Source organism: Triticum urartu, chromosome 5A (assembly GCF_056163025.1).
Source record: "Triticum urartu cultivar PI428250 chromosome 5A, HENAU_Tu73, whole genome shotgun sequence".
Classification (NCBI taxonomy): domain Eukaryota; kingdom Viridiplantae; phylum Streptophyta; class Magnoliopsida; order Poales; family Poaceae; genus Triticum; species Triticum urartu.
In genome coordinates this window covers 292,358,748-292,385,873 of record NC_141877.1, presented here as the reverse complement: position 1 = coordinate 292,385,873, position 27,126 = coordinate 292,358,748, and the positions used below count along the sequence as shown (strand labels likewise).

At 51.5% G+C, this 27,126-nt stretch overlaps 1 protein-coding gene across 1 annotated transcript in view; it reads right to left on the bottom strand.

Annotated features, from left to right (window-relative positions):
- Positions 1–26,922, bottom strand: part of LOC147971106 (tryptophan decarboxylase 2) — a 28,365-nt gene extending 1,443 nt beyond the window's left edge. The window contains exons 1-10 of the mRNA XM_087525909.1: positions 26,761–26,922; positions 26,515–26,668; positions 25,484–25,556; positions 25,138–25,368; positions 20,856–21,019; positions 20,519–20,659; positions 14,565–14,624; positions 13,839–14,003; positions 13,654–13,710; positions 11,719–11,783 (exon numbers count right to left, since the gene is read on the bottom strand). Of these exons, the coding sequence (XP_087382035.1) occupies positions 11,719–11,783; positions 13,654–13,710; positions 13,839–14,003; positions 14,565–14,624; positions 20,519–20,659; positions 20,856–21,019; positions 25,138–25,368; positions 25,484–25,556; positions 26,515–26,668; positions 26,761–26,762 (1,112 nt within the window). The 5' untranslated portion in view covers positions 26,763–26,922. The remainder of the gene's footprint in view (positions 1–11,718; positions 11,784–13,653; positions 13,711–13,838; positions 14,004–14,564; positions 14,625–20,518; positions 20,660–20,855; positions 21,020–25,137; positions 25,369–25,483; positions 25,557–26,514; positions 26,669–26,760) is intronic.
- Between the last annotated feature and the right edge of the window lie 204 nt (positions 26,923–27,126).

Sequence of the window (27,126 nt, the reverse complement as noted above, 5' to 3'; positions counted from 1 at the left end):
ACAGAGATTTGTTGACACCGGGATTTGTTAACAAGGTTCACCGAACTTAGCTACACCGCTGGGGCTGACTATGTGCGCTCCTCCCCATGATAATACCAACGCCGCGCCCCAGCCACCCGGGCACCGGCACATGTCGCCGGCCCTCCCTGCGTCCATGTGCTATGATATTAGCACTAGCAAAAGAACCCGTGCATTGCAACCGGAGAAAAAAAATACCACATGCCCCTAACCCAATAACCATGACTCAAGACCCCAATAGGTCCAGGTCCTTTATTTGACCATGGTATCCCATATGTGTTGCCATTTATCCTCCTTCCCGCCCTCACCGACGGTGTCCTTCCCACCCTCACCGACAGTGTCCTCAGTGCTCACACAACCACAACACGTTTGAATGTGGTCAATCCTAAGACGTCTCTCTCTCTCTCGGCATAAGATGAGCAATCTGTTTTCTTATTTCCCCTATGAGGTTTTAAGGCATGCATGCGTGATTATTGATGGTTTCTTTCGTCTCCAATCTGGTTTTGTTGAGGTGTTCATTTGCAATCCGGATTGGCGCCGGTATGAGAAAAGACAGATCATGCGCTATTAATTAAGATTGCACCCTAAAAAGCATTTTAAAAATGGTTAACAGGTAACATCATATTTAGATTCTACATATTTTTCTAATCAAAGTTCATATATAACATGTTAAAAATTGGAGTTAGGGTTTAAAAGATATGAATATTTTTGAAAAGCATTTATTGTAGAAGGACCGCGGGTTGATGAACCCAAATATCAAGGGATTTTCACTTTAATTCTTGTCACCTAAAGGTGGACTGTTGGTTAATTGCTAGCGAAGGCAGGGGGGCCTGATAAGTGCAACACATCAGGTACGAGCACATGTCAACTCTAAACATTTTTTATGGCAAATTTAATGACGTGAGGATGGCAACTTTAGTTGCCAAGCATGGCAACTTTCGTGCTTCAATTTATTTTTGACAGAAACTTGTCCTGTCAATGGAATTTTCCATCCTTGCCATGACTGGAATTGTCATCAAAAAATGTCAGAGCCGGAGTGCCACGTACTTGACGTGTGGCACTTATCACTTGTGAAAAAAATTGTTTGCTGCCACTTAAGGGTGGACTGCGGGTTGATTCCCTAAAAATTCAGGGGATTTTCTGCAAAATGCGCTACGGACAGGCAGAAACAGTCCCCTCTTTATTACTAGGTATAGGTTGATTACATTGTGTGTCTACCCCTACACATTATAGTAGCCCTATGATACAAGTGTCCTACAAGGACATGACTCCATACTCTGTCTACACACCGTACGACTCGAGTCCAACCATTGTAAAAAATATTCGATACTCCAACAAACTCTACCTTGGCGAATATTCTCGCCACCTTGAGTTCGTGTATGTGTCAAACTTCAATGCACATTGGACTAGAGCTTATTCCATGAGCACCACTGCTACTCCCAGACTCCACACGACTCCACCTGCAACTAGAGTCTCTTCTTTTCTTGACCACAGTCAACACTCGAGAGAAATAAAGTTCCTCTTTACTCTTGTTTTCGCTCCCAACTTAGAGTATCCTCTCAACGCCATCACACACTAATTGCAGATCTGCATGGAAGTGAACAAATAAACTACTGGACCACATATAAGAGTTACTCAAACTCAACATCCTCGCAGTTGTCTCACCCTCTTTTTCGGATAGTCTTTTACATGCCCACAACTATAGCAATCCGCCTCCTTCTGTACTTGTCATCCGCACTTTGTCATGTGCACTGAACACCACAAAGTATACGGCCATATGTTCTTCAAGTTTTTGACATTTCATAATTTCCACCACTTTCTCGGATTCTCCATGGTCAACTCGCATCCATCTCCCGGTATCGATAGACTCAGTCACCAACTTGAATTTGGTACGGCCAACGCTGCTTCAGCACCCTCTGCACACTTTGTCTGACCACCAATGCCTTGGCATGTCGTCATGTCCCGTGCTTGCCGCACGCCTCGCCACTATCACCGCTTGGAGCCTTTGCTGTCTCGGTCAAGTCTCCTGGGTAGCTAGCCCACACCACCAACCCCCACTGCAGAGAACCACCGATCATCACCGACCGATTGCGAAGTTCACGCATCCTTTAGACCACTGTGCTCCAGCCCGAACAATATGTTACTCGCTTCTCGCCGAAATAGGCTTCGACTCTCCATCGATTTATGTCGTATCCCCTCCTCAGTGTCGAGTGAAGTCTTTCCTCAGACTCCAGCTCCACCTTCAACATGACGCCATGGTGAATGACGAGTCCACCCTTGGGTCACCGTCATTTCCATGCTTTGATGTTTGAATCAACCCCGCATACTCACCATGTCGAAGCACACAAGCCCTCGGGGCGGCGCTCTTGTTTCCACGCCTAGAAGTCGGCCACAATCAACATCATGTCATTGTCGCGGATATCACCACCGTCTTCTATTCCAACCGATATCCTGTCAATCCGCCGGACTATTCAGCCCACCCGCCTTATGTGTCTGACCTCAGCCGAACTTGAGCCGAACTTGTGCCACTGCAATCATGCTTCATCCCACATCGTGTCAGCCCAACATATTCATGCATTACTCAATGCCCCTACAGAACTTGTGCGACTGCAACCATTGACACGGCTGTCCGCGCGCCTCCGTAGCCTGTCCACGTGTTTCAAGCTTTTGCACAATATTATTTTATTGTTTCTATTTGTTGTTGTAGCTTCTCCATGCACCTTGTAGCAGAAAAAGACCAAAGTTGATCCAGCCAAACTGCTCCTGTACACACACTGGCCCTAGCTAAGTCCGGGCATAAAAACCAAAGACTGGACCCGTAAAGACCGAGACCAAACCCATAAAGACCGGTCGGACCGGTCTTCATCTTTGGATGACCGAATAAACCAGGTAGACCAAATTAGCACAACTCTTTGGATATTTATGGAACAATTAGCACAATCCTTTGCCTGATCTGGATGTTTATGGCACAATTCTGGTTACATACATCTACTATATACACATGTTATCTGAACTCTGAATTCTGGTTGCATACACCTGTTACACATAGCTTGTCTGAGTTCTGCTTGCATACACTTGTACTAGTACTATAATGTACATGGTCTGAGTTGTAGCATAAAATTTGGTCTGTTTGGTCGGGACCGAACACCATCCTATAAAAACCGAAGACTGAATAGTGGAGAACTGAGAAGACCGAAATAATTTCGGTCGTCAATTATGAAAGACTGAAAAGACCGGACAGAGCAAACCGAAAAGACCGAACACCTGGGCTTAGCCTTGGCAGTCTTTTTTCCAACAAATCTCGTGCCTAAGCAGCCTCTCACGTGCTTGTCTTGTCTTGAAGCCAATCAGCCTGCTGCCTCAGCTCGCATGGGTTGTGTTCTCTTGCTCCCATGCTTGGGCCACGCGCGCTCTCGATGTTGCCTAGGCCTCGCGCGCAGCTCGGGCCTGTCGGGGGAAATCGACACCTATGGGATCACTGGAATCCCTTCTACGGTTGGCGGGCGCGGGGTTGTGAAAAGAGCGGGTCTGACAGGAAGCACATGGATCGTTTACCCAGGTTCGGGCCGCAAAGATGCGTAAAACCCTAGTTCTACTTTGGTGGGTGTATTGAGAGTGCTCTTGTGTTCTTGAGCTAGCTACGGGGTGCAACTTTGCCTAAAAGATCCGAATCCCCCTCCTGAACGCCTCAGGCCTCCTTTTATAGGCGAAAAGGGGTTGCCAGAGTGGCACACAGGAGGTGGAAAGGTCTACAGTAGGTGAGTCTATCCTTTGGCCCCGTCGGACAAACGCATTTAATGCGCTGCCGACGTGCCCATCTCACTTTATCGGGGACGGCAAGGAAGCACGTCCCAGCTGTCGCCGCCACGCCTGGCTTCGACACGCGTCTGAGCTGACGAGGTATCGTGGCGCCACGTTGGCTGGCTGTTGGGCTGGCGCGGTGGTGGAGCCTTCACGAAGATCTGCATGTCACCACGCAGGTGCTTGCTGAGTCGGAGTAGAGGCCGCTCGTCGCCACGCAGGTGCCCGCCCAGCTGGTTGAGCTAGCAGCTACTTAGGGACGGCGGTGTAGCTTTGGCAGACGTGGACCTGGCTACGGCCCTGCTGGTGTCCTCGGCAAGGGTCTTGCCGGCCCCCGGCAATGGTCTTGCCGTGGCGTCGTGGTCGTCCCCGGCAAGGATCTCGCCGGGGGTTGTCGTCTTCTGGTCCTCATCTGATCTTGCGTATCTAAGATCTCTACAAAGATCTGCATGCCGCCACGGAGGTGCCTCCTGAGCCTTGGTTCCAACATGGTGTTGGAATCCCTTGGGCTCAAGGGTGGCGCGCTCTGCTGGCGTCAGGCAAGTTGCCCCGGCAAGGATCTTGCCGAGGCTGCGGAAGCCACCCCGGCAAGGGTCTTGCCGGGGGAGTCCACCTCGCCCTCTTGCTCTCTTTGCACCTTGGCGTTGCTTTGGTCGTCTTATGCTTTGGTTTCCCTCCGGCTTCCCTCCCCTGCCTTGTTAAGTGTGGCCGCGGGCGCGGCTCTGACTGCCCGTGCACAAGTAAAGGGGTCAAAAGGAGAGCCCCTACTTTTGTACACCGACAGGAGCCCCCGGGCCTGGGCCACACATAAGCGCGCCGCGTTGTTGGGCTAGGCCTAGAACGGTACGCGGGCAGGTGGGGCGGATTTTACCGCAGTAACTTCCCGTCCGCTGCGCTTCCCCACGACCGGCGTCGAACGCGCGACGTGGAGGGTCGTGCGTGACGTGGGGGTCATGCGTGGGGCGGTTCCCGCACGCATGCGTCACATCGTGGTAAAGAGGCGGCCCGCGCCTTCCTCGTAAAAAGGAACGACCACGGGCGCGCTGCTCATTTACCCCCTGCGTCTTCTCCAATCTCGGAACCGCCGTCCCCTCCTTCCTCCTCACGCCTCTGCTCTCGCCCGCCGCCACTGCGTTTTCACCGCCCTTCCCCCTCCTCCTTTCGCAGCCGCCATGGCACCCAAGACCGGCAAGGGCAAAGGAGCGGCCAAGGACGCCGGAGGGACAGAGCCGTCAGAGAATGAGTCGGCGGCGCGGCGGACGCAGCTCGCCTACTTTCCCTCGACGGTCGACGTGGTCCACCTCCGGGACAACTTCAGGCCGCTGTGGGGGGTCAAGACGGGGCACCCGGCCAAGCGTGTCATCCCTGCGGATTGCGCCAAGGCCGCCCCGAATTGGTACCCATTCTTCGTCGACTACTTTTCTTGCGGCCTCTGCCCCCGTTTCTCCGATTTCTTCAATGACATCATGCACACATACGGCTTTCACCTTCTAGATTTTACTCCGAATGCCGTAGCGTGCATGGCTCTTTTCGCCCACCTCTGTGAGGGCTTTGCCGGAGTGTTCCCCAGCACGGCGCTCTTCCGCCACTACTTTTACCCTCGGATCCAGAGGAGGGGCGCCATCTCTGGCTGTGTCACTTGGATCCCAAGGGCCCTGGAGAGGGGGACGTATCCAGAGGGCGCCCAGATGGGGAGGTGGGAGGAGTGGCGGAGCCGATGGTGCTGGATTGAGGAGGACCCACAGGAGTTCTGCCAGGTTCGCCAGGCGCCGCCGGCTCGCAGAGATGACTCGAGCGACGTCGATGCCCAGGATAAGCTCATGGTCGCCACCACCAGGATCCACCGCCTTGCCGCTGCCGGGCTCACCCTGGAGATGATCGAGGCGGATTTCATCTGCCGCCGCATCGCTCCTCTGCACAACAAGGGGAGGCCGGCTTGGCTTTTCAGCAACACGGCCGACATCATGCGGCTCCGCCCTGGCCTGAACCACAACTTCACGGTGTTGGCGCATGCTCACTTCTGCCAGCGGCTCTTTCAGCTCGACATGAGCCGCAACGGCAGAGCCGAGAGGTCCGGCAAGGCCGCGAAGGCCGGCAAGGTCGCCAAGGGGCCCTTGTTTGGGTTGCCAGCGAGGGTAGTCCCGCTGAGCAACAATTCTCGCCAGTCCAACATCATTGCCATGATGCCGGACTTCAACGCACACGGCCTCAACCCGAATTGGGCCGAGCCGGAGGAGGAAAAGGTGCAGGAGTTCTTCGACACCTTGGTGGAGGGGTATGTCCGCGCCAAGCCGCTGCTCGTCCAGGACACCACCCAGGCGGAGTTGGACTACATTGCCGCCAGGGCGACGGAAGCGGAGCTCGCCAGGGAGGCCGGCAGCGCTAGCGGCGTGGAGGACGAGGCCGCGACGGCCGCGGAGGAGAAGGAGCTCGCCCAATGGGTGGAATCCGCTGGGAAGACCAGCGGCGCCGGCACCGGGGCCCCTCTCATCGAAGATGACGCCGACGAGTCGTCTGAGGAGGAGGCCGAGGCTGTCAAGCCCCCGGTCACGAGGAGAGGGCGTGTCCTGCGGCGGGCCGTCTCTGGTGAGCCGGTCCGGCCCGGCAGGGCCGCACAACCACAAGAAACTCCCGAGGTGTCCATGCGCCAGACGAGGGCCGCGGCGGCGGGGAAGGCGGTGAAGGTCGCGGTGGCGAAGAAGAAAGCAGCTGCCCCTTCTCCGTCCAAGCGTCCCCCAACTCCACCTGCTTCCCCTCCTCCCACAGGTGACGACACGGAGGTCTTCTTCGACCTCGGGTCCCTTAGCCCGAGGAGGAAGAGGAAGGCAGCGGAAGAAGCGGAGGATGAGTAAGTGCCTCGACTTTTGTCAACTCCGTCCCTTCGGACCGTGCCACTTATCTTGATTTGTTTTCATCTTGGCAGGGATGCGGAGACACTGGCCTAGAGGGTGAAGAGGGCCAGGTCTTCGGCGGGCGGCCAGCCCCCGGCAGGCACTTCCGGTACACCGCTGGTGGTGTTGAGCAGTCCGGACAGCAGCCCCCGGCACAGCCCCCAGCGTAAGCTCATCACCCGCCACTCGTCAACGTGTGTCGGGGGTACGATCCTTGGCGCTGACTTTGCCGTGATCGCAGGAGGAGGACAGCAGCAGGAGGAGCCACTGAGGGCTACCCCCAACACGCCGCCTCCGTCGACCACGCCGCCCCGAGGGGCGTCCCCGGCAAGGGCGCCAAGCACCGAGCCCATGCACACTGAGGAGGAGGAGGCAAGCTTGGGCGCTGGTGGCCACACCTCGGCGCCAGATGTTGGCGGGGAGGGGGCCTCTTCTTCCCAGCCCGGCACGGGTAAGCCACTTGCCTTCCGTCCTTTTTCTTTTTCTCTTCTTTCTAGATCTTGGCCTTGGCTTCGCCTCATCCCCTTCTTGATATCCAGATCCTCCCTCGGCGGATCGGGAGGACGCAGACACCATCATCGAGGATGTCGCCAAGGACGCCACGGCGGAGGCCGAGAGGATCGCCGCCGAGGAGGCCGCCAAGGACACTGCTGAGGATGCCGCCGGGGAGCCCGGCAAGGGGCCTGCCGGGAAGGCCAGCAAGGCCGCTGCCGAGGAGGTGGTGGTCGACGACCAGCCTCCCTCCTCCGCCCCCCAGGCTCGGGCAAGTATCTGAAGGTGGGCGACTTGTTTGTCCACCTCCCATGGACGGCGAGCGCCAGGGCGCCTGCCGAGGGGGAGGTATTCGACGATGAGGTGCTTGGCGCCGCCGGGCTTGAGGTCGTCGACGGACCGAGTGTCGGCGGCGGCGGTTCTCAGGAAGAGCGGCTCCTCCAGAGCATGAGCGCCAGCTTCCACAAGCTCCAGGCACTTCACCGTGCCCGCCTGGACAAGGCCAAGTCCAGGATGACAGCGGTGGACAAGGCGAAGGCGGGCCTCGAAAAGCGCGTCGCCGAGGCGCAGGCTTGGTTCCACCAGGCTCGTGAGGAGTTCAAGGCCGTCCAGGACCAGCTGGCCGAGCGCAAGCTGGAGCTCATCATGAAGCAGGCCGACATCGAGAAGGCCCAGGAGACGGCGAGTCGACAGGCCGCCAAGGAGGAGGCCGCTCGGCTCCAGCACCAGGCCGAGCTGAACTCCCAGGAGGAGGACCTTGCCGAGAAGCTCGCCGTGACACTCCGCGACAAGGACGAGGAGGTCCAAGAGCTCGTCATGCAGCGGACCCGGGAACTGGAGCAGAGGCACAAGGAGGCCCTCAATGCTCAGGCCCAGGTTCACGCCGACAAGGTGAACGAGCTGGAGGCGGAGCGTGACGGGCTGAAGCGGCAGGCCCAGGAGCTGACGGGGGAGAGGGACGCGGCCAAGGGCGCTTTGGCTGACGCGCAGGCCGCAGTCCTCGAGAAGGCCGAGCTGCTCTCCACGGCCAACGAGTCCATCAAGGACCTGAAGCTGAAGCTGGAGGGCCTCGAAGGGACGCTCTCGGAGGTCAGGGCCCGGGAGGGGGCCCTGACCAAGACTCTGGAGGAGAAACATCTGCGGAAGAACGACGCCGCCAGCCACGCATAGTTCGTGGCGGGCGAGAAGCTCTGGATCAGCCGCCTCGTCGATGTCGCCGACAGGATCACCACGCAACTGGCTTCCATGGGGATGCCAAACGTGAGGTACATCCCAGAGCCAAACGTGAGCCCTAACGCCAGGCAAAATCTGTTCTTCGAGGGTGTTCTCGGGGCCCTGGAGCGGTTCCACTCCAACAGGGCGGCCTCTCTGGCCGAAGAGGCCCGGAGGCTTTGCCGGGGCGCCATGACCAAGGTCCTCACCAAGATAGCATACTGGAACCCTGACCTCGACTTCGAAGCTTCGCTGGATAGCTTGCCAGACGACGTGGACCCCGCGCCGCTCGAGGAGCGCACCAAGCCCGTCATCGGCCGCATCGGCGGAGTTCGGAGGGTACAAGGCCAGCGTCGGGACTAGGCACCCCATTTCTTATCGCCGCTGCAGGTTCAAGACCAAGACAATTTTTATCTTTATTTAGAACCGCAGCGACAAATGATGTAATATAACTCTGCAGTACTTTTGAAATGATGCATGTTATTTTCCTGTTCGATTTCCCTTTGTATGTCTGCCCTACGTTATTCGGGTAGGTTTGCCGGCGCGGAAGCCTAGGCGGCATCTTGAGGATGGATCCTCAATGGCCTGCCGGGCATGCTTGCTGCCGGGTGAACCACCTCGCTGCTCTTGAAGCGGCAGCTCGAGCTGTCGAGCGGACTCGAGACAGAACAAGAGCGTTGCCAATTGCAGAAGGTCGCCCTGCCGTTCTTGACGCAGCCGCTCAGACTGTTGAGCGGACTCGAAACAGAACGAGGGCATTGCCAATAGTGGTAGGGCCCTATTGTGTGCAGGTTTGCCATACACAGGGTAAGATCGTCGAGGACGATAACCATATATGTAAAAAAGAATTACTCAAGGTTTTGTATGACTTAGCTTTTCTGTCGCTGCGTGAGCGTTTGCCACGTCCACCGACGACGTCATTTGTTCGGTCGTCTCCTTGCTTGAAGTGACGACCACGACGAAACCGTTGCTTCGTCCAGGCCGGATTCCCACAACTGCGCCTCCTTACCTGGCGCGCCAAAGATGTCGGGGGAAATCAACACCTATGGGGTCACTGGGATCCCTTCTACGGTTGGCGGGCGCGGGGTTGTGAAAAGAGCGGGTCTGACAGGAAGCACACAAATCGTTTACCCAGGTTCGGGCCGCAAAGATGCGTAAAACCCTGGTCCTGCTTTGGTGGGTGTATTGAGAGTGTTCTTGAGCTAGCTACGGGGTGCAACTTTGCCCAAAAGATCTGAATCCCCCTCCTGGACGCCTCAGACCTCCTTTTATAGGCGAAAAGGGGTTGTCACAGTGGCACACAGGAGGTGGAAAGGTCTACAGTAGGTGGGTCTATCCTCTGGCCCCGTCGGACAAACGCATTTAATGCGCTACCGACGTGCCCATCTCACTTTATCGGGGACGGCAAGGAAGCACGTCCCAGCTGTCGCCGCCACGCCTGGCTCCGACAGGCGTCTGAGCTGACGAGGTGTCGTGGCACCACGTTGGCTAGCTATTGGGCTGGCGCGGTGGTGGAGCCTTCACAAAGATCTGCATGTCACCACGCAGGTGCTTGCTGAGTCGGTGTAGAGGCCTCTCGTCGCCACGCAGGTGCCCGCCCAGCTGGTTGAGCTAGCAGCTGCTTGGGGACGGCGGTGTAGCTTTGGCAGACGTGGGCCTGGCTACGGCCCTGCTGGTGTCCTCGGCAAGGGTCTTGCCGGGCCCCCGGCAAGGGTCTTGCCATGGCGTCGTGGTCGTCCCCGGCAAGGATCTCGCCGGGGGTCGTCGTCTTCTGGTCCTCATCTGATCTTGCGTATCTAAGATCTCTACAAAGATCTGCATGCCGCCACGGAGGTGCCTCCCGAGCCTTGGTTCCAACATGGTGTTGGAATCCCTTGGGCTCAAGGGTGGCGCACTCTGCTGGCGTCAGGCAAGTTGCCCCGGCAAGGATCTTGCCGAGGCTGCGGAAGCCACCCCGACAAGGGTCTTGCCAGGGGAGTCCACCTCGCCCTCTTGCTCTCTTTGCGCCTTGGGCCTTGGCGTTGCTTTGGTCGTCTTATGCTTTGGTTTCCCTCTGGCTTCCCTCCTCTGCCTTGTTAAGTGTGGCCGCGGGCGCGGCTCTGACTGCCCGTGCACAAGTGAAGGGGTTAAAAGGAGAGCCCCTACTTTGTACACCGACAGGGCCTCTAGGCCTGGCCCTTCCACGCTGCCACACCACGCGCTGGAGTGTGCGCGTTATGCGGCAGCCACTTTGATCGATCTCATCGGCTTTCAGACATTGAGAACACCTGTTGCTACATGATTCCACCACCACCATGATCGAGCAATCGACCTGCTCCTCTTGATTGCTTCAGTAAAGATTACGATACGACCAATGTCTGCTTCTGGATCACAACTCGCCGACGACTTTGTCCGGTATTAAGACCGCTTCCGGCAGATTTTTGTGCAACCTCGCTCTGATACCACTTGTTAAAATTAAAAACTGAGGTATGCAGTTGATCTTACCGAGGACAAGCAATCACATGAGGCATGACATCGAGATTTTAACAAGGTTCACCGAACTCGGCTACATCCCCATGATACTGACGCAATACTGCACCCTGTCCGCCCTGGCGCTGGCACACGCCACTGGCTCTCCCTGTGTGTCTGTGCTATTATGTTGGCATAGGTTCACCCCACATGATATAGGTGTCTACCCCCACATGATATAGGAGGCCTAGGATACAAGTGTCCTACAAGGACATAACTCCGTACCCTGTCTACACTCTACACACCGTACAACTCAGAGTCCAACTGTAACCTACCTTGGACAAAATATTCGACACAAAACCAAACAGGCGCTATTTTTCAACAAAAATACCCTCAAAATTATATCTTCGAATTCGAAGAAGCCTGGGGGCTCGTAAGTATCTAGGTGTGTGTGTGGGGGGGGTGGGGGGGGGGAGACTGGCAACCTCATCCAAAGTGGGCAATAGACGTAGCTGAGCAGCAACCGGTAGACACATACAATGCCGACATTGTGGAAAGCTGTGAGCGGTTGGGCCTCTAAAATTAGAATATATTTTTAGGGTCTATTCTTTTTGGAAAACCGAGTGTACGTGTGACCAGATTTTCATGCTTATAGAACCTAGCTGACACACCTTGAATGCTGGGTTCTCTATATATTTCTCTATGGAAAAAGAATTATAGAGCAAATAACAAATACATATAAGTATGGGAAAATTAATTCCTTATCAAAATTGGAAGCACCAAACTATTAAATTTGTAAAAGAAAAACAGTACATTCGACAAATGGTGGTTATCAAAGTCGCCAAAAAGATTTCACCTAAAACGACGACCAAGTGGAATTTGCCAATCCTTGAAATCAACAACAGAATTTGCTTGGGAAGCCTGAAAATGTAAAACAGTTGTTATGTCACAATCGAAACATAATTTTACGTAAACTCATCAAAGCTGGCTTATTTCCAAATGTAGAAACTCAGTAATGAGCTTTTACACGTAATTCTTTTGATCACATTACAGGAATACAGACATGCCATTGTTCTTTCAACACACTCTTTTTGTTCTTTTGAAAATATATTTTTCAGTTTGTCAAGTCAATCAATTAAAACTGCAGGGGATAATTTTTCTTCGTGGACTGAATACTCAAATGCTCTGCATACCATTGTTTGAAAAGAAACACTTTGTTACATTGTGGTTTGGGAAAAAGTGGCCAACCGCACACTCGTACACGAGGATGGGATTTACTCTCCAGGAATAGTATCACCCAACACTTTGGCCCTACCCTGGGCCATTCCCATCTGAAAGTGCATCTAGGCCACCATAGTGGCTTTTGATATTTCAGGACAACAAATAATTTACTCTAGTGATGATAAGCTAAAGTCCTAAAAGATGCTAGTTGGAAAATGGTTTTCGACCCCTCAAAATCTTTGCAAAGAAATCAGCATGATTAAGGACTTTTTAGACTTTTGTGATACAGGATCACTTTGAGTCATAAATATGCCAGTACTATCAAAAGGGAAATCTTGACCCTAGTGAGGAGAAGAAATTCTTGCTAAGTGCTCAAACTCAAACCTTAAAAAACTCAATCAAATCTCAAAAGTTCCATTCATAATCTTCTCTGTGATTTTCCTGATTGGAGCCACCAAGTGTTAGTTGTTTGTCCCTCCAAGTGAGTTCAGAGAGTTGCACCGGTGATACTCTAAGCGAGGTGTTCGAACTAGACAGGATGCCACAGAGGTTGATAGCTCTTGTTTGGAACCTCCCAGTGAGCAACATTTGGAACCTCTGAGACTATGTAGCCTGACTCTCAGGCTTGGTTCTATTCCTCCGAGCAGAATCCACCTGGACAATCCATCTCAGGTGTGTGTAATACTTCCAGTGGTTCCAGATGTTGCTGGTGGTTTCAGCGGTCTTGCAGGTGCCATCATCCAGCAGCTTGCCGTACCACCCTAGCACCTTCATGAGAGCTTCACGATGGTGCAAGAGCACGCCAATGCCCAAGCATGAGAGAATTGATATGCATAGGAATGTGCAGAAGTGGGAATTGATCAAGGAGTAGACTGTTACGCACATTGGCCGGTGGACAGGGACACACTGGTCAGGGTGACCAGCACTTAGGGGTAGCTCGCGGCCGTGACAGCAATGGCGAGCGCGCGCTGCTGCTGCTTGGGTGAGATATTCCATTGGACAGGTGGTCACTACCACTTATCCACTTTTAGGACTTACATGTGCATACCACTTATCCACTTTTAGGACTTACATGTGCTTTTTCATACTTATAGAACCTCCGGTGCATTTTACTCCACTAGTAAAAATAGCTCCCGGTAGCAAACAGGTCCAGTGATAACCAGCGGGTTACCACTGGGATTTGGAAACTGGGGATCAACACTGGTGCAAAGTCCCTAAGCCTAAGGAGATTGTCTCAAGACGCTCGAGGCCGTGGCCACTGTAACAGCAGCAGTAGGGCAGTTGTACAGTTTTTTGTTTCTTGGCTTGTTTCATTCGGTTTCTCCGTTTCTTTGCCTAGGTTTCGTTCTTTGTTAAATTTAGTTTACTTTTTTGTTCCTTTGAGTTGTATAAGATGCACATCGTTTCGACACTTTCTCCTAATACAAAAAGACATGCACTTTGATGCATGTACGAGAAAAAAAGATAAACGAACAAGCATCCAGAATTCAGTTCCGAAAGTAGATTAAAGTCCACTTCCATGAAATGATGAAAATCTCCAAGAGAAAAAAAATGGAAAGGAGATTTTAACCTTATTCTTAAGAAACTCTGGATTTGTAGACAATGCTTCCACAAGATAACTCCTGTCCTGTTCGTTATGTGTGATGTCAGTTTGTGCAATATCAATATTGATATACTTAGAAAAAACAAGAAAAGCGAGATTATTTAGAAGCGCAAATCATGTTATCCCAATTGGAACAGTATCACATGGCTTACCTTAACCCATAGCAAAGAACAGTCGAAGTTTGTGAGGAACCATTTGTGTGCATTCATATTGAATGAATCAGCTTTTTCCACTCCATCAAGATGATGTCGATACTCTGGGCATATACAAGCACTTCCAGCATATGCAGCATCAATGTGGAACCACATGTCATGGCCCTAACAAAAATTATAAACAGAAATAATTAGTGAAAGTACATTCATGAATAACAATATGTACAATTTGCACAAGTCATACAAAAACAAGGTTGCTAATAACAGTGGGGGTGCAACCAACATCCCAAAAACATGCTCCAGAAAAATCCCAGACATAGGACAGTATTGGTTCCCACTAGAGAGCTGATAAATACCTAGTTTTAGCTGTACCGCAAATTTAGATTGATTGGGATTAACATATGGACAAAAAAATAAAAAATCAATTTACAAGGACTATTTTTCAAGTTCTGGTCCCATATAGTTTTTTTGGGAAACACTGTTAACCTACCAGCTACCAGTTACTACCCATCAATGCGCAGACTTGTTCCTCAAAAGTGGACATAACAAGGTTTCGAACTAGCACCAACACAACCGTGTTCTATTCCTGCCTGGCAGAAGATCGTCAATTTTTTGGAAAATACTTATAGAAAATATAGCAAGAGAAAGTATCAAATAAAGACTGATTATATTACTTCATTATACAAATATAATTTCCCAATTATCACAACCAATGGGCCTAAACACCTGTGCTATGTTTCCTAGTTCAGGCAAGGGGTCCACGGCCGATGAAGATGTTGTGCCTACCTGAAACAAATAAGAGCTTTCCTTAGAAAGTAAATAAGGAGCAAAAAATATGTGTTACCAGATAAAAAGATAAGCTTATTACACATCGGAGAACACCATTCCAGTTTTTTTTTTGTAACATTCATCATGTAATCATGTTACAAAGAGGGGTTAAAGATAAGGATCCCAGTTACCCAGGGGATAAGTATCTTAGTTACCTTTAGCAAGTAGGGATTTTACTAATCACTTGCATATAATTAGTTTCCTGGTACACAAGTTGGTAGTTCCTTAATTTTGTGGTAAAGCCAGCTATATAATGCTTTGGCTGTCTATCTAACAAATGTCAGCAAGAACCCCAAATATATATCTTCCTATTATTCTGTTACAGTGTTATGCAGTTACCTATTCTATAACCTCTGCTCTGGAGCGCCATGGCTAGAGTGATAGCCCCCGTCAAGCAATCCGGCAATTCTCAATCACATTTAAGGCTCATACTAGTTTAGTATCGGAGCCTGGTGATCTTCGCCAGCGAGCATGATCCTGGAAGGATTCGTTGAGAACCTCCACATCAAAACGAGGGCTTCACCTTCGGGGGCAAGGGGGGGCCTTCCAAACACGGTGCTCTCTGCCCTCCCGTCCTACGCCATGGCTGCCCTGCAAGGCTGCAACTTCCGGAAGGGATGCCTGCTGCGCTATCAGTAGTTCTTCTGGGCCAACACCGACGTGGTCACCGGCACCCAATGCAAAAGCGCATGGTCGATTGTATTCAGAAATAGAATAGCATTAATCGCCCCTCCCTCCCTCCCTCCCGCGTCGCCCCCCGCGAGGCGATCGGGGGGAAACCCTAGATCGTCGCCGGCCCTCCCCTCCCCCCCTTCGTCCTCCTCCCTCGCCGCCGCCTGAGGGCGCGGCCGGACGAAGCCCAGCCGTTGCCGGCGGCGGCAGGGCCTCTTGGTCTTCCCGCTCGCGTTGGGCCGGCGTGGGCCGGAGCGTGTCGCGGTGCTGGGCGTCACGGCGGAGCAGCGGGCGGACGCGGCGTCCCTGCGACTCCGCTGCTGCGCAACGGGCAGCTTGGCGGTCGAGCGCGCCTGGGGCTCAGAGGTGGCTGCTGCGCCGGCGCAGGCAGCGCGGGCTGCGGGCGTCCGCCCTGCCATGGCTCCGGCTGGTGGTGGTGGAGGCGCAGCAGAGGCGGGCTGGCCGGAATCCGACTGGTTCCGGCAGTTGGACGGCGGCGAGCGGCGCGGGTTGACTCCCCGGTGAGCATCCTTGGCGCTTGGCGGTGGTGGATGTGGTGTCCCTTGCTGGTGAACAGGTGGTCGTCGGTGGCCTCGCGCGGATCTGCACCGGCGCCGTGGTGGGGCGACACAGGGGGTGTCTGGTGGGAAGGTTGGCTGGAGGGATGGGAGGCGCCGATGAAGTCGGGGCATCCGTCGCTCGCACAGGGGTGTGCCGGTCCGGACGCGTCCGCTCCCCCGAGGCGGGGCGTCTACTGTTGTTCAATTGGTTTGGGGCTGCCAATTGGACCAAAGCCAAGGCCTTTGGTTGGTCCCGGGGGTGTTTGGATGCAGGGTGGCGGCCCTGGCGGCGGGAGACGCGGCGTTTGTGGGCGGAGCGAGCGTCTCAGGTGCGGGCGGGCAGCCATGACCATGCGGGTGGCATGGGTGCTGGTGGTCGGCGAAGCTTCGGTGCAATGGCGGGGGGTGAGCCGGGGTGTATTACTTGCCCAGTTTGCACTGGTCGACGGCGGCGGCGTCCGCGGACTTCGTTCCCTTCCTGAAGGCCCCGTCGTGGTTGTTCCCTCCCCATCGCGTTGCTCCGAGTGAAAACTTGATCTTCGGGATCGGACAGTGGCGTCGCTCTGTAGTCGTTTCCCTTCTTGGAGGCACCGTCTTGGAGTCCATGCTCCGTCGTGGTCTGTCTCACCCCTCCTCGGTGGCCATCTGGGCTTGGTGGCGTTGGGGTGATGTGGCGGTGCTCGGCACCTGTGTATCTTGCCTTGGGTGCGTGTGTCGTGTGTGGTGGTGGTGTGCGTTTTTATCGGTTTGTCTGATGCTCAGTGCTTTATATATAAAGCGGGGCGAAAGTCTTGTTCGGTAAAGCGCATGGTCGGAGATTTGCCTCCCGCGTGTGTTGGGAATATGCCCTATAGGCAATAATAAATGTTATTATTTATTTCCACATTTGTAATTAATATTTATTTCTGTGCTATAATTGCCATGGTTCTTGAATGTGAGATTTAGAGGAAAACTCATAAGCATGTGTGGAAACATAAACACAAAATAGGTTCCTAGTCTCGCCTCTAAGACTAGATCATGTGTTGCATGATAATCCCGTTTTCTTGATCATAGGTCATCGTTAAAGTAACCAGTACATATGCAAATAGAAGCCTATGTAAAGGGGAAACTACACAGCTAACAAATACACTGGACACATACCACACCAGTAAGTGGTGTTGGAATTATGTAATGTAAACAAACTCGCACCACTGCCTTTAGGCCTTTGTTCAGTTACACCCCTTCTCAAAGGGATTGGAGGGGATTTAAGGGGATTTTGACTTGTACAGGATTTAATCCCCCTCAATCCCTACCAACACCCTCCAATTCCCTGTCAACCGAACAAGGCCTTAAGAGTATCCGACTGGGAATAAAGAGTTCAGATTTTATTTTATTGTCAGCTTAGATTTGCCATTGTATGGTTTACCGAAATAGGCTTGCGCCCCGCTATATTAATATAGCAACCACCCGATACAGCCAGAAGTTCGACGCTGGGGCAAACAGCACAATCATGCCCAAAAGGAAAACAAGTGAAAAGCAAGAGAAAGAAATGCAGGCAGCGCCGGAAGAACGAAAGCTGAAGCATCCCGCAACCGCTGCGCCCACCGGAAACATCCACCATGCTCCAATGCCATCGAGTCGCCGTGAACCAAGCAACACCTTCAAGAAGGACTGCGACGACGACAACGCTGCTGCCCGGACGAATCCTAGGATTTCTCCCGGTACACGGAGGGAAGCAGGCGAGAGGTACTCCCGACGCCCTTCAAGAAGGTTGATGGCGCCCGCAGGCGTCACCGCGTCGGTGCCGGGCGGACCCGAGAGGGATTTCGCCCTACCCCTCATACCCACAACCCAGGACCAACCGGCGGCTCCACCACGCCAACCGCCCACCAACCTGCGCCACCACAGTCACGAGGACACCACCGTCGTCTCTCCACCGCAGACGCTGCGAGGCCGGCCAAACCAAACGAGACCACCGCCGATAGGGACTGGGAGCACCACAGCCACGTGGGAGGGGACAACCTCCACTAGCACAAGCCGTAGCAGACCGGACGCAGGCGCGGGAGCACGCCGGACCCCCTGCCCAGCCGGGCCCAGATCGGGCATGTTAAGCTCCTGCTGCCGCGCTACAGCCGACGTAGCGCAGAGCCGCCGATCCCAACGACCGCATCCCGCCAGCCCAGCCGGAGGAGACCCGCCGGAGGCCAGACCAACCTGCCCTGACCCAGATCGGGCCCAAAAGGGCCCAGATCTGAGCCTGCAGGGCTCCGCCGGCCAGTCCCCGCCGCCAGCCGCCACCGCTGCCAAAGGGCCGCGCCACCGCCGAATCTGCGCCCGATCAACACCGGAGCGCCGCCCGCCGAGGTGCACCGTCGCCGGAAACCGCCGCCCGAGCCGGGGAACCGCGAGGAGAGGAAGAGGGCCGCCGCCGCCGGCTTCGCCATGGCGCCGCGCGGGCAACGCCCGGCCACGCCAGCCGGCGGCAGCGGCGGGAGGAGGGGTGGGAGGTGGGGGCTAGGCGGCGAGGGGAGGGAGGGCCGCCCCGGTCGCCCCGCTCGGGGGGGGGGGGGGGCGCGGGGGGTACGGGGAGTGTTCTCAAGACACAACCGGGGGGTACGGGGATTGTATGGTTTTAAGCCTCTAAGGCAATATCTTTCAGGTGGAAATAACTGCAAACCTGATTCTGTGCGGGAGCAGTTCGTGTATTGCAAACACTATAATGTTCATATCTATTAGAATGGCTTATATGATCAGGATGTCCTGGTTGCAATCCTGGGACAATATGGTATAGAAGTTCCAAAAACTTCATAAATAATCAGTAGGTATAGAAAATGGATGTCCTATATCCAGTGCAAAATGTAAGGATCAAATTCAATCTCATTTATGAGACACAAAAAAGACAACTGCTTAGTGACCATGCAATGGATACCAGTAGTGCATTTTGTCATTTTTATCTCGTAGATGAGATTAAATCACTCTCGTAGAACTACAAGTTATTTGAGGTTGCATTGAAACCTGTACTCTGCTTATTATCATGTAATTTACAACTTGAGGAACCTTTCCATGTAATATTTTCCCATCGTCAGAAACTTACATCGTGAACAATATTATTCAACATTACTGACATGACAACAAGATTTTGGGAGGATACGTGGTTAGGGGAGACGCCTCTAGCGCTACAGTACCCCACCTTATACAATATTGTTCAACGTAAGGAGGATTACGTGGCTAATATTCTACAGGAGGTGCCCTTAAATATACACTTTATGAGATCTTTAGTTGGGGAGCGTTGGAACTCCTGGCTACATTTGGTGAGGCGGTTGATGGAAGTTCAACTAACCGACCAACCTGATTCCTTTCACTGGACACTAACCAGAAACGGTGTGTTTACGGTAAAATCTATGTACGTGGATCTAATTAATTCTGGCCCAATCCCAAGATCACTACATATTTGAAAAGTTAAGGTTCCCTTGCGTATCAAAATTTTCATGTGGTTTGCCCACAAGCAAGTGATCCTCACCAAAGATAATTTACTAAAGCGACGGTGGGTAGGTAGTGCACGATGTTGTTTTTGTGATCATGATGAAACAACACAACACCTATTCATAGAATGCCCTCTCGCGAAATTACTTTGGCGAACGATTCATATAACCTTTAACATTAATCCTCCAACTAGTATTGAAGCGTTATTTGGGACCTGGCTAGCTGGAGTTGATTTACTTACTGCGTCTCGTATTCGGATTGGAATATGTGCGCTTCTTTGGGCTATATGGAACTGCAGAAATGATATGATCTTGAACAGACAACATTTTTTAACATTCTTGCAGGTCATCTTCAGAGCTACAACATGGATCCGTACGTGGTCCTTACTCACTCCTATGGACTCCAGGGAGCCTTTGGTTACTGGGTGCACCCAGTGGGAGATGGTAGCACGGGCTATATTCAACCGGTTTGGATGGCGGTCTCATAATAGGATAGGCGTCTAGTGTTCTAGTCCTATTATCCTGCCGGTTGTGGCATTGAGTTCTCTTTGTTTTTGTTTTCGCTCCTCTTGCGAGCTGTAATGGAGCTAAGATCTTGTTATTTTTCGAACCTTTTATTAATAATATGGCCGCATACATCTTTCAGATGCAGAGGCCGGGGGTGAGCCTCCTTTTCCAAAAAACTTACATGACCAATAGGATAAACAGACGCTGGTCTAATATCAGGATCTCAAATTTTTAGTAACTACTCCCTCCGTTCATAAATATAAGATGTTCTAACTTTATTCTGAATCAGATGTATATAAACACGTTTTAGTGTGTTTATTCACTCATTTCAGTTTGTATATAGTCCATATTGAAAATATAGAAAACATCTTATATTTGTGAACGGAGGGAGTATATGAGTATATATTAACTCAAGTAGTTCATTAAAATAGTATAGTAAATCATGTTGAGATGTAAGCAACTTGATCTGTTCCATGCGCTCAAGGCCAGTATATATACATGTACTAGAGAGGAGATAAGTAGGAATCCTAATATAAATGGGAAACAACAATGCATATATCTCTAGCAATATAATGTTGAAATTCACATACAAGTTTTCCATTATCTAATTCAAAGAAGTTTGCACGCGAAGAAAGCATGGCTTATTGCTTACTGTTGCACAGATGAAGAATGGTATCAAGCCAGATGATAAGTCAATGGAAATGGCCTCTGTCACCGCTTCAGGTGCAACAGCATAGTTCTTACTACAGTCAGCTTTGACAACTCTGAAGTTCTCTGGGAAAATTCCTGCAATCTTCAACAGAATGTTACTTCAGGTCAACAGAAAATAAAATAAAAAGTACATGAACATAATGCATATTTATCTAACTACCTAATTGTAATTCTTTGAAATAACTTCAAACCTGAAGAACACAAAAGACAGGTAATTTCTTCATAACAAATAACTGGAAAACATTCTAGTGGGACTTTGGTTGGAGATATCTGGATACCTGGCATGCCTTTTGCAGAGCAGAATGTGTCTGATCAGATGCATAAACTACTAACTTTTCAAGGGATTTTTTCCCATGCTTCTTTAAAGTTCTATCTCGTGCAGCCAATAGTACAACAAGAACTGCTTCACTGGCAGTACCCTGGATTACTCCTCCACCAGGCACTGCAAAGAGAGATGCAATAGAGAAACTCGGAAGCATGACTTTAGCTAGGAACACAAGTCCGCAATTTTTACACTAAGGAAAAACATATACATGTACTATATCAAAAGATAGCAGCGAAGTACTCCCTCTGTAAAGAAATATAAAAGCGTTTAGATTGCTACCTTAGTGATCTAAACACTCTTATATTTCTTTATGGAGGGAATTACATTGTGCTAAAGCGGCATCTATAAAGTAGATATCTCAGATCAAGGATAGTCCAAATCACGGTCTGAATCACATGATTCTAGGATTGCATCAAACTATTTCGATTCCGATGCACGTAGGAGGATAATCAAGTGGCATCGTGTAACTCTAACCGGAGCACATCCCCCACTTAGTCTTACAGAGTTGCCGATGTCTACCAAGAAATCTATGCAAATATTTGGGGTCAATGCTGCAGAAGGATGGGGACATCGATGAAGATATGAACCATCGAATCAAAACCGGACGGATGAAGTGGCGCCAAGCTTCTGGCGTTCTCTCTGACAAGAGAGTGCCACAAAAGCTAAAAGGCAGGTTCAATAGGACGGCGATTTGACCCGCAATGTTGTATGGCGCTGATTGTTGGCCGACTAAAAGGCGACATGTTCAACAGTTAGGTGTAGCGGAGATGCACGTGTTGAGATGGATGTGTGGCCACACAAGGAATGATGCGGAGCATCCCACGTTCATCCCCATGTACACTCCGACTACTCTCCAAGCCCCAAGGATACATAAGATGAGACCTCGACTATACACCATTGGACACAAGGTGAACTCGCTCCTCTCCGAACTTTCACTTTCCACATGTGAGACATGGCTACTACCTCAAACTTGTGTGCTATGCATGTCCAGGAACCAAGAGGAAGCCCATGGACCAGAAGGCGAGGACACCAAGCGCGAGGAACAAGAAGAAGGGCTACGGAAGAAGCTCCAGCCACCGGACGACCGGCCGGGACCGGACATCCGACGCCTGAAGACCAACCGGACGACCGGCGATCCTGCACCCGAGCCAAATGAGCGGATGTCCGACAAGTCCCGGACGCCCGACACACTCCAGCGTCCGGACGTCCGACCGCCCCCGGAAATCCGGCGCCACCTCAACCGAGCCGAAACGCCGAACGTCCGACAAGTACCGGACGACCGGACCCTCGTGAGCCACCGGACGTTCGGTACCCGTCGGACGACCGGCGCCTGTCTGTGCACAGAGATCGGGCCCGAGGCCCATGTATCCCCCACTTACCCCTTCGTGTCCCTAGACTATATATACTCTTCCACCTCCTCCTAGTTAGGGTTAGCATTGGTTTAGCTCATTTTGAGAGATAGAGCTTCGCTCATCCACATCGGATCTACTCCTCGTGAGAGACCGCGGCCTCTTCGGAGAAGATCCCTTTGGATTCAAGACCTCCTCACGGAGAAGACCGTTACCCTTGTATCGTTCCTAGTTGATCGTGTACCGTGTGAACTCTTATGTATCCGAGGATCTAGCACATGTGTGACTTGTTCTTGTTAGTTTGAGTGTTCCTCTCATTTTTCCCTCGTGTTTCCCTCGTTTTCCCCCTTGTGTTCTTCGTGTTCTTCGCGGGATCCGCTCCTTTCGTGAAAGATCGGCCCCTAGGGTTCCTACCCTACATCAAGGAAGGACAGGGTCCGGAATGATGATATATGGGATAGAGTTGGGGTATCACCGATTGAAGAAAAGCTTCTCATTTCCCCCTTGGGGGCATCATTCTTGGAGGTGTACACCGGCTCGAGGGACCAATGGACTCGGTGGAGTGGTGCTTCATCATACACATTGATGGCGACGGATCTCGATGGCATGGCGTCCTGGAGATTAGGTGTCTGATGTGCGATGATGGACTCGCGCAGGAGGGTGACACTATCTGGCATCGTGGTGGCGTCGACAGCAGCTAGACCGGGCAAGGTAGATGCATCAGTACAGCTCTGAAGATGGATTGGTGGCAGGTGGCGGCGGCGGCCTCTGAGTGTGCGCCGGACCAGTGGCTGCCCCATACCCGGCAGGTGGCTTGGTTGGGGCCTCAGGTCTTAGATGTTAGGTTTGGCTGCGAGGTCTATTTGGTATTAGGCCCAGACTATCAGCATCTCTTCATCAATTGGATAGGAGTAGCGACAAATGTTGCCTAGACGGTGGCTTCAGTCTTACTGATGTATTACTTTGTAAGGTCTTTTGTGAATAATTAATAAAGTCGCTGCATGCATCGCCTAGATGCAGAGGCCGGGGGTCTTCCTCCTTTAAAAAAAACATCGTCTGAGATGGTTTGGGCATATTCAACGTAGGCCTTCAGAAGCTCCAGTGCATAGTGGACGGCTAAAGCGTGATGATAATGTCAAGAGAGGTCGGGGTAGACCGAACTTGACATGGGAGGAGTCCGTAAAGAGAGATCTGAAGGACTGGAGTACAACAACCATGAGTTAGCTATCCATGTGCCAAAACCATGAGTTAGCTACGAGATCTTATGGGTTTCAACTCTAGCCTACCCCAACTTGTTTGGGACTAAAGATTTTGTTTTTCTTGTTGTTGTTGTTGTTGTTGTTGTACCATTTATCAGATTTATAGTGTGTGGTTGCCAGATTGTTCATATTGAGTTACCCGATTATTTTACTATATGATTTGGAAATTGTAGTCAATGTCATGCTATGGCGCTCGCGGAAAAGAAAGAAACGACCGCATGTTTTAATGGAGTAGCTTGAACAAGTACTTAAGGATTCTATGTAAAACTAGACCAGACAAAAAAAAAGGGCAGCCCGGTGCACGTAGCTCCCGCTTGCGCAGGGTCCGGGGAAGGGTCCGACCACTTTGGGTCTATAGTACGCAGCTTTTCCCTACATTTCTGCAAGAGGCTGTTTCTAGGACTCAAACCCATAAAAGGAGACCAGGCACTCAATATGTTTTTTTTAGGGACAAACACTCAATATGTCAAGGAAGAAGGAAACAATAAATAGTTGAACAAATACAGAATGGCAACGCACAATAAATAAATACCGAATAACCAAGTATGCAAAGTTTTCACGCAGTATTTGTCAATCAAACATTCTCATTCATTTTTTACCTAGACATGCCAGTTAATTATGAGGTGATACATATTATAGAAGAACTAAATTGCAAAAAATAATGTTGAGATCAACAAATAATGAAAAAAGTCCAATTTACTACACTGAATAAAGTGGGTGGTTCACTTTACCCCCTGATCTATTTTTCGGCTTCTTTTACCCCCCAAACAAACCCAAACCGGACAAAACACCCCCCTGGCTGGTTTTTCTCCACCCGCTGCTGATGTGGCACTAGTTAACGGCGGTTTTGACCTAGGTGGGGCCCCCTTGTCAGGTGGTGCTGGGATAGAGCTGCCGCTGCACCCGCTGGCGGGCAGAGCAGGGTCAGGCGGGGTCGGCAGGAGGCCGTGGCGCGGGGGGTCGAGGCGCTGGTGGCAACCACCGGCGGTGGGTACTCGGGGCGGGCTCGCGCGGCGGCGGGATGGTGTGGCCAGCGTGGTCGGCAAGAGGCGGTGGCGCACCGGCGAGCAGAGCAGGGCCAGGCAGGGTCGGCAGGAGGCAACACCGGTGGTGGGTAGTCGGGGCGGGCTCGCGCGGCGGCGTGATGGCGTGGCCGGCGGGGTCAGCGAGGCGGCGGCGGCGCGGGGGCGGGGCAATCCCCGGCGGCACGGGACGGGGCTCCTCTGGTAGGACGCCGGCGCGATGGCAGGGAGAGGGCGGCGGCTCCTGGGCGACACAGGGTGAGGGAGGTGGGGCGCGGGTGGCTCGGGCACGGATCGGCCCGGGGCGAGCTCCTTCGGCCGGCGGCGGATCTGACCTAGAGAGAGAGAGAGAGAGAGAGAGAGAGAAACCTGACAAGGGGGGCCCACCCAGATCAAAAACGCCGTTGACTAGTGCCACATCAGCAGCGGGTGGAGGAAAACTAGCCAGGGGGTGTTTTGTCTGGTTTGGGTTTGTTTGGGGGGCAAAAGAAGCAGAAAATAGATCAGGGGGTAAAGTGAACCACCCACTTTATTCAGGGTAGTAAAATGGACTTTTTTCACAAATAATTTATGTATCAAACCACAATATATGGTTGCATTTTTACCATCTGACAGAAATTGGCTTGGAAGCTTAAGCATTTTTGCAAACCAATCTAAGACTATAACCTCTAGCTCAGTTGCAGCAGGAGAGGTTATCCAACTGAAGCCAACGATGTTAAAGGCAGCACTAAGCATCTCCCCCAGGAATCCAGCAGTGCTGCTATTTGAGGGATAGTATGCAAAATAACTTGGACTTTGCCAATGAGTTACTCCAGGTATCATCTTCTCACGAATATCTGGGCATCAGAACAATTTGCTGAATGAATGAAGGTTTCTTTTGGCAAAGACATGGAATGCAATTGATAACTTAAATTCCGATATCACTTCAAAGTAGACTGGAGGGAAGATCACCATCAAAAAGGGCATCCAAAGTATCAGGTTGGTTAGGAGCTGAATCTGGAAGAAGTTCCTTTAGATATCCTGGCTGCAATGAAATGGATGCACAGATCTTAGTCAGTGCCAACGATACTCCTTCACACAATCCATCTTCTCTAGAAAAAGAGTAGTAAATTTGACTGTTTTCTTAAATTTTTAATCGCAACATCACCACTTCACAACATGAAGGATCCAGAGTTTTCAAACCGTTAAAATGTCATTAATTGAACTAGAAAAGGCATGAAATCCGATTCTGGGTGAGTAAAAAATATGTCAGAGTCTTCAGTATCAATTATCCGAGAATCACCTAATGTGCTATAGCCATGGCCCATGGGACTTATATTTGTTATATTGCTACCTGTACGTGTGTGCCATTAAAACTTAGCCATACCCGCGACTGCATTCCCTCAGTGGCACAATCAGTAGTACCATATTATCCCTCACAATCTGCACTTTCTCCTCTGTTAGCCACACCATCTATTGTATGTAAACTTTGACAGTTCTGAACTTCCATTCACTATATTCGCCAACCCACGGTACCTTCTGAACCTCGGTCCACATTATTTACTGTCTTTGTGATCCTCGGTAGTCAGCTCCACTCCTACTTCCTCATATTCCCGGCAGCCATCACTTCTAATATTTGTTACGGTGATTCATAGCCTCCATACACATCTGAGATATAGTCTTCATAGTTCTACCTCTCTATTCAAGCTCTGGTCTGTATGGTTTTCCCGCTGCAAATCCGGCAACAGATGGTAACAGTATTCCTGAGTGGCAGCTAAGTATGCCGACACTGAAGGCTCTGATTGTTCGGTATTGCATCTTATATCATTATTAGTAGCGGAGTTATATACTCCATACCGGAGAGTTATTTACAGAACACATGGATTAAAGCTAGTAGATGGATCAATCAATAGGCCAAGTCATAATATAGGCGATAAAGGTGCGGAAGCAGCACGTGAACAAGTTGTACTGCAGGATTAGCCGAGAGTAAAGAGTGGTCGTGCCTGGACTTGGCTGAGGACGGGAAATGTCTCCATGGATTTGTAGTAATCGGCGATGAAATCCACCATCCGGTGCCCGCACTCCCGCAGCTGCTCCGCGTCCATCGGCCGGAGCGACCCGCCGCCGTCCCCGCCATCGCTGGTACCGCTCCCGTCCCTTAATTGACAACAACAAAAACAACATGAAAGTTTAGCGCAGGGGCATTGCCCCACATGGAACTGCGTACATGAGGATCGCGAGATGTTCACATGATTGCGAGGGTTTGCAACGCGATGGCAGGAGGGGGGAGAAGAGGATACGGTGGTGGAGAGAGAGGCGCCAGACGTGGGAGGAAGAGAAAAGGGGGTGGATTTTTTCAGTCAGCGACAACTGGAGGTGGACTAGGAGCACTCGCGACGCAGCCGTCCGGAATCACGGCCGATCCTCTACCCGCTCGGGAAGGGATGCGTGTCACTTTTGATGAAACTAGTAAGCGTGCACGTAAAAATTCACGTATATCAAAGAAAATAATCCAATTACAAAGGAATTTGTACTTGAAGTTTTGGAAGAGCTATAACTAAGAAGAAAAAAACTCTTTAATGTACCTAAGTATTTATGTACGGAGTCAAGGAATT